The sequence below is a fragment of the Cucurbita maxima genome, unplaced genomic scaffold (assembly GCF_002738345.1).
Source record: "Cucurbita maxima cultivar Rimu unplaced genomic scaffold, Cmax_1.0 Cma_Scf00017, whole genome shotgun sequence".
In the NCBI taxonomy this organism is placed as follows: Eukaryota; Viridiplantae; Streptophyta; class Magnoliopsida; order Cucurbitales; family Cucurbitaceae; genus Cucurbita; species Cucurbita maxima.
The window spans coordinates 2083413-2089167 of NW_019272033.1; the positions used below are offsets into that span (position 1 = coordinate 2083413).

A 5755-nucleotide genomic window follows, 5' to 3' on the forward strand; every position below is an offset into this window, starting at 1 on the left:
TTTTTTTTTTTTTTTTTTTTTTTTTTTTTTTTTTTTTTTTTTTTTTTTTTTTTTTTTTTTTTTTTTGTCTCTTAGTGGCAATATACGTTTATGTTCAAATTTCACATCAACAATTTATGATATTATAAACTATATAACATAAGATATTTTTTATAAATTAAAGGGTTGAACTATGTTGTTACATATATTCTTTTTAATTCTTTTTATCATATTATTGAATTAAAAATAAGTTTGAATTTGCATAAGCGAGTTACACGTGGCATGACAGATTCGTTAATGGATACGAGATGTGGGCCCGCATGAAATGATTGTCCTGATGAAGAAACCCTAATTATATGGAGAGTGGGCCCACCATACAAAAAGCTAAATCGAATGAGTATTTCAATAATTATTAATTATTTTTTATTATTTTTCTCTTTTTTATTTTATTATTATTTATTTTTGTGGTGGTTTTCGTTTACCCAGTCTATTGGGAGTAATGTGTTGTCAGTTTGTGAGTAGAAGGATATGGGCCCAGATGGGCCCAATTACAATTTAAGTACAAATCTCCCCTGTAAGTGGAGAGTGGGGATAAGCCTCTTGTGATTTATTTGACACGTCAGATAATAATTATTTATTCAAAACCAAAGAGTCAGTTTTATGTGGTTTGGAAATTGGAAGTAATGTCTACGTGGCATCATAAGCCTATGCTTCAATTTTCTTGTTTCTCGAGCTCGAGTTGAGTATCGACATGACACCGTGTAAATATTTCTAGATACTTCAGTTAGCTTCAACTTCACGTACATATGTTCACCCACTAAGAGGAATAGGAGACCCACTTTTTTTTTCCATCTAAAGACAAAGACTCGGGCCCGTGGATGAACATTGTGAGCTTTGGCTCCGTGCATACGTTGACAAAGCACTTTCGAGTATACCCTTATAGCTTTCGAATGTGTCGTTTAGCTTCATAACCTTTTTCATTTCAATACTCACCTATCTCGAGAAGGTGGAGCATACTGTAAAGTCAACCAATATATAACATGTAATAATTAATAAGCATATAATGACTTTTAACAATAAGTATAGCATCTAATAAAGGTACCTTTTAATGGGTTATGGAATAATGTTTTTGATAATATTTTAATTGAATATTATTTAATTAAAAAAATTAAACTATGGCAAATATAATTATATTAAGTGCGCGCCCTTTGGAACATTGTTGGAGGCAAAGGCAAAAGGGACCATGACAACAGATTTAAAAACATTCAATTTCAATGTAATTCTCAATTTTGTCCCTAAAGTTTCATTAAATTGTATTTTGAATTATAGGTACGGGTAAAAATGGTAACATTTATTTAAAATTAGGGTTAAATTTAATAAAATTAAAAGTTTAAGGACCAAATTGATATAATCTAAAAAAATAAATTGTTAATGATTAGTTAATCTAATTATAATTCAGTGGATAAAAAACGCTTAATTTCGATAATATATATTTAATAATATAATTTATTCCGAATTTCTTGAATTATAAGCCAAATTGTTACGTGTCGTTTTTTAGTTTGTGTTAGTTTTATTTTATGTTTAATAAATTAGTTAATTTTGAATATTCTATTAGAATAAAAAATATTAAAAGTTGAGAGGTTTATTAAAAAGAAAATTAAGCATTTAAGAATTATAACTTAATTTTTTTTAGTTAAAATAAAATTTTAAAATAGTCTGTTTAAAAAAAAGGATTTTATAAATATAAAAAAGTATATTTTCTTCCTTGAAAATTATTTATTTATTAACCCATTTCAATAAAACAAAATTTAAATTTGGTTAAAAATACTAAATTTGGACCATTAAAATGAAAACGATTAAAACAATAATTTTATTTATTTATTATATTTTTCAGAGCCATTATTTAAAGAGTCTGGCGGGCACCCCACCGCGGGGCCCAGCAAGCCAGCACACAAATCCGACCTGGCATTAAGTTTCTTAGATTTATTTTTCTCTACACCCAAACCTACAGTATTCAAAATGTAGTCTCCTCCATGGCGTGGATTCTTCAGAAACATTTTATTCTTTGAATCGCAACCGTCCACGTGTTACCCTTATATTGACTTCGGAGGATATTGCTTGCATAGGATAAAGTCCTCGTTGCAGCCCTTCGCACCACGTAAACGTAATTTAATATTTAATTTAGGAAATTTGATTGGCGTTAAATGATTACTGGAGGAGCCCATCGACTGCTTCAAAGGCTTCATCTTAAACTTCTCCAATTTTGCGCTCATTTTTGGCGATCGATTCACTGAGATTTTCGGTGTTTGATTTGGATTCGACTACCTTTGAATCGTCCGTTTGGAGAAGAGCCTTTGCTTCGAGATTTGTTCGTTGAGGTAGCTCTTTTCTGTGTTGCTTCAGCTTTAGTTTTTGCTTTATCATTATTGATTGTGCGTCTGTTTTGTGCATTTGGCCCCTTTTTGCGCAAGATTCCTGGTTTTTTTTGGTTACTTTCGGTTGCAATGTTTGAAAAGCAAGTTTTCGGAAAGTCAATTACTAGTGGGAGGAGGTTGCTTCAGGAAGAGATTGAATTAAGTTTCTATCTGTGTTTGGATTTAAGAGCTCGAATGATTTAGAGGTATTTGTCTGATTCTTTACATTTTCTGTGCTTGAATGAATCTGAAACCTATTAAGAGAACGTGATTTGTTTTTTTTATTAAAGTAGGAACAATATTATATTATAGGTTCTCTGAATCTGGCCGACTTCTTGAGTAGAAGCAATCTCTCAAATGAAAGAGGGGAAAAAGGATTGTTGTTGGCTTTAATCGTGAACTTTGAGGATTTAGTAAAACCGTGTTTCCCTTCTCGGATACAGCTCGATTTTGTCTAGGTAGTTTTCTGAGTAGTGGTTATTGTTTTGATTTATCTATTTCCAATTCTGTGGGAGTTTCTACATAGATCGCCACGTGAACTGAATTTAGAAAATTTTATCATTGGCTGTTTGTCTTGATTATAACAATCTGGAAAATTGGCCAAATTCCTTGAAGAACCTTGAGATGATTTCCTCATTGTCATGGCTTGAATTAAGGTAAAGCCGTGTTATCTCTCTTCTTTTCTTCCTTCCTGAGCTTGCGGAATCCTTTGAATACATTCAAAACTTTGTCCTTTAGTCTATGCTACATTAGATGCGATGGGATTTGCTTGTTTGTTTCTTCCTTTTGTTAACATGTACAATCTTGCAGCAATTCTGTTTTTTGTCCTTTCGAAATTTGATCAATTTCTTCCTACTATTTTATGCTTAACAGGGAATAGCTGCTCTATTTCTCGTCCGAGACCTTGGAATCTGCATGTAATTAGCTTATATTTCTTTGGAGGAACTTGGTACTCATTGGTAAAGAAAATTAAACTCTCACATGTCTGTGGCATTTCCCCAACTCTCGTGGTGGTTGCGGAGTGGGAAGCATAAAGAACCTCAAAGCTCTAATGGTGGTTCTGCTTTAAATGCTTCACTAGATACAGCCAACCGGGAAACAGATACTCTAAAATTTTCTTTAGTTAATGGGGCCAACATATCATCCTCGTCTAGAAGGGTGAAACGGAAATGGCATAGTCGGGAAGAGAGGAAAATTGATAGGGAATATGACATTGTTCTTGTTCCATCTGATGGAGGGTGCATGTCAGGGTCTGAGTCTGATGACTCAGATTGGTCAATTGGATGGTCGGAACCCCATGGACCTGGATTCCAGAGCGATGATGACTCGGATAACAGTTTTGCAGTGCTGGTTCCATGTTATGCACGCATTTACAATGATTTTGTGGATGAAACTAAGATCAGTGTCCTAAGTGCTGTTGGGAACATCAGCGATAGCTTTTCTACTGGTAAGAGTTGTTTCTTCTCAAGCTTGCCTTTCGATTCGTGTTGCGTGTTAGTAATTGCTTTTGCCTCCCAAAATAATCTTCTAGTCCTCTTTCGTAAATAGTGAACTCAATAACTTCGTTCATTTCCTATGATAGCTTAATTTCATTGCCCACGATCGAACTTATAATGTAAATAATGTACATCAGGTCCGTATTCCAAACAAGAAAAAACTTTTATGTAATTTAATTGTTATCTCATATTCATAGACCCTTAATATTTTTAGGATGATTATACTATTTCCTTTTCTGAATCATGCTCGAGAGTCATTCTGAGACTTCATCTCTAAGAAATATTACTTGACTCATTCCCAATAGGATAATTATGCATTAGAAAGATATCGGCAAATCGAAGAACAACCGAAGGATCTATCTTTGTTTCCAAGAAAAGGGTGTCACCAGATCCTTGTTTGCATTTCTTGTAGCAGAGCTAACACAAATTTATGTACATTTATGTAGTAAAGTGATGAGTAAAGATCTCTTGAATGATTGCTACGATTTCTGGTGCAAGTAAAGAAACTCCAGACATGGAGGAGCCGTTAGTTAAAAGTGATTTTGATCATTGGAAACCAATCCAGTAGTTAAATCTATTCTCTATCTGTAAAACTGATTAAGCAAGTAGGCTTAGAGCTGATATAAGGACGAGTTTAGAATGATAGAATCAAACTCAACTTCTAGACTTCACCGAATTATATTCTAATTGCTTTTGGCCTCTGCAGCAATATTTACAGTTTCCTTGTTCTATTTTATTTCGTACTGACTTCATATGGTATGATTGTTCTCTGGCCAAATTGAATAATACTAAAATTAGTAGCGATATGTGTTAATTTCTTTTCGGTTGCTTTATGTTTCGTTGTAAGCTGATTATGTCTGCACTTTTCCATGAAGCAGAGAGCAAGAAATACATGGAACAGTGGCTGTCCTCTCTTCAGAACTGCTGATACACAGGATTTATAATGGTTGCACGCGGACGCTAATGCCTTGTTTCCAAGAAGAAAACAATTTGTGATCTTAAGCCATTTAAAAATTTAAAAAAAAAAAAGAAAAGAAAAAAAGAAAAAGATGATACAGGACTATCTATTCTGGCTTCGTTTGATTTACTGCTGGGAAGCAAATTGGATGAACAGATTGGATGCAACCAGTGGGTGAAGGTCTCATCTTTTCAAAAAAAAAATTGACCATGTTCTTAAGAAGAGAGAGGCCTAAATTATGACCTCATCTGTGTTGAAGCCTGTTAAAATGGGATGTAAATACTTTTAGAGACTCCTATATAAATATGGAAGGGAGACGAAGGCTGAGTCAACCAGCTGGGATTTGAAGAAAAAGAATATTAAGGAGTTGCAAGTGCAAATGTCTTGTTATTCTTTGAAGTTCAGTTCAGTTCAGTTCATGTATAAAGTGGGAAGGTGTTTAGTTTAGTTCATCTGAAAGTTGCTGTAAAAGTGACTCATTTATGTATGCATCATGTAAAAGTGGCCTTAGTTCATCTAAATATGGCTGTAAATGTTGACCCATTTGTAAAATTTGTTGTATAATGACACAGTTGTGCTGTCATGTAAATATTTCTCTCCCCATTCAATGTAATATTCTTTAGATATTTACAGCATTAAAGCCTATGAACACTACAAAGTTTCAGTGAATAATTGAACACTACAAAGTTTCAGTGAATAATTTATCTGTTAAATCTATTTAACATAGTAAAACTTAGACTCATATGTTTAAAGGCTATACTAGATTTAATTAGCCGGATAATAACAATCAAACTTGAAGAATATATTAGTTCTCATTTCTAAACTCTTAGTCGAGAATATATTTTTTTTCATTTTTAAACAGTTTAGTTGAGAATTCATGAAAAAAAAAAAAAAAAAAAAAAAAACTT

General features: G+C 32.9%; 1 protein-coding gene across 4 annotated transcripts; it reads left to right on the forward strand.

Moving 5' to 3' along the window:
• The first annotated feature begins 2162 nt into the window (after positions 1–2162).
• Positions 2163–5477, forward strand: LOC111492231. Of its 4 annotated transcripts, XM_023141511.1 has the most exons (4): positions 2173–2357; positions 2451–2599; positions 3267–3840; positions 4765–5477. In XM_023141511.1, the coding sequence occupies exons 3-4, from the start codon at positions 3375–3377 to the stop codon at positions 4815–4817; spliced, it is 519 nt and encodes a 172-aa protein (XP_022997279.1). In that variant the 5' UTR covers positions 2173–2357; positions 2451–2599; positions 3267–3374; the 3' UTR covers positions 4818–5477. The 4 variants fall into 4 exon arrangements, with proteins under 4 accessions (XP_022997278.1, XP_022997281.1, XP_022997279.1 ...); XM_023141510.1 differs by lacking the exon at positions 2451–2599 and having other exon boundaries at positions 2163–2357; XM_023141513.1 differs by lacking the exon at positions 2451–2599 and having other exon boundaries at positions 2164–2357; positions 4768–5477.
• Positions 5478–5755: the final 278 nt, after the last annotated feature.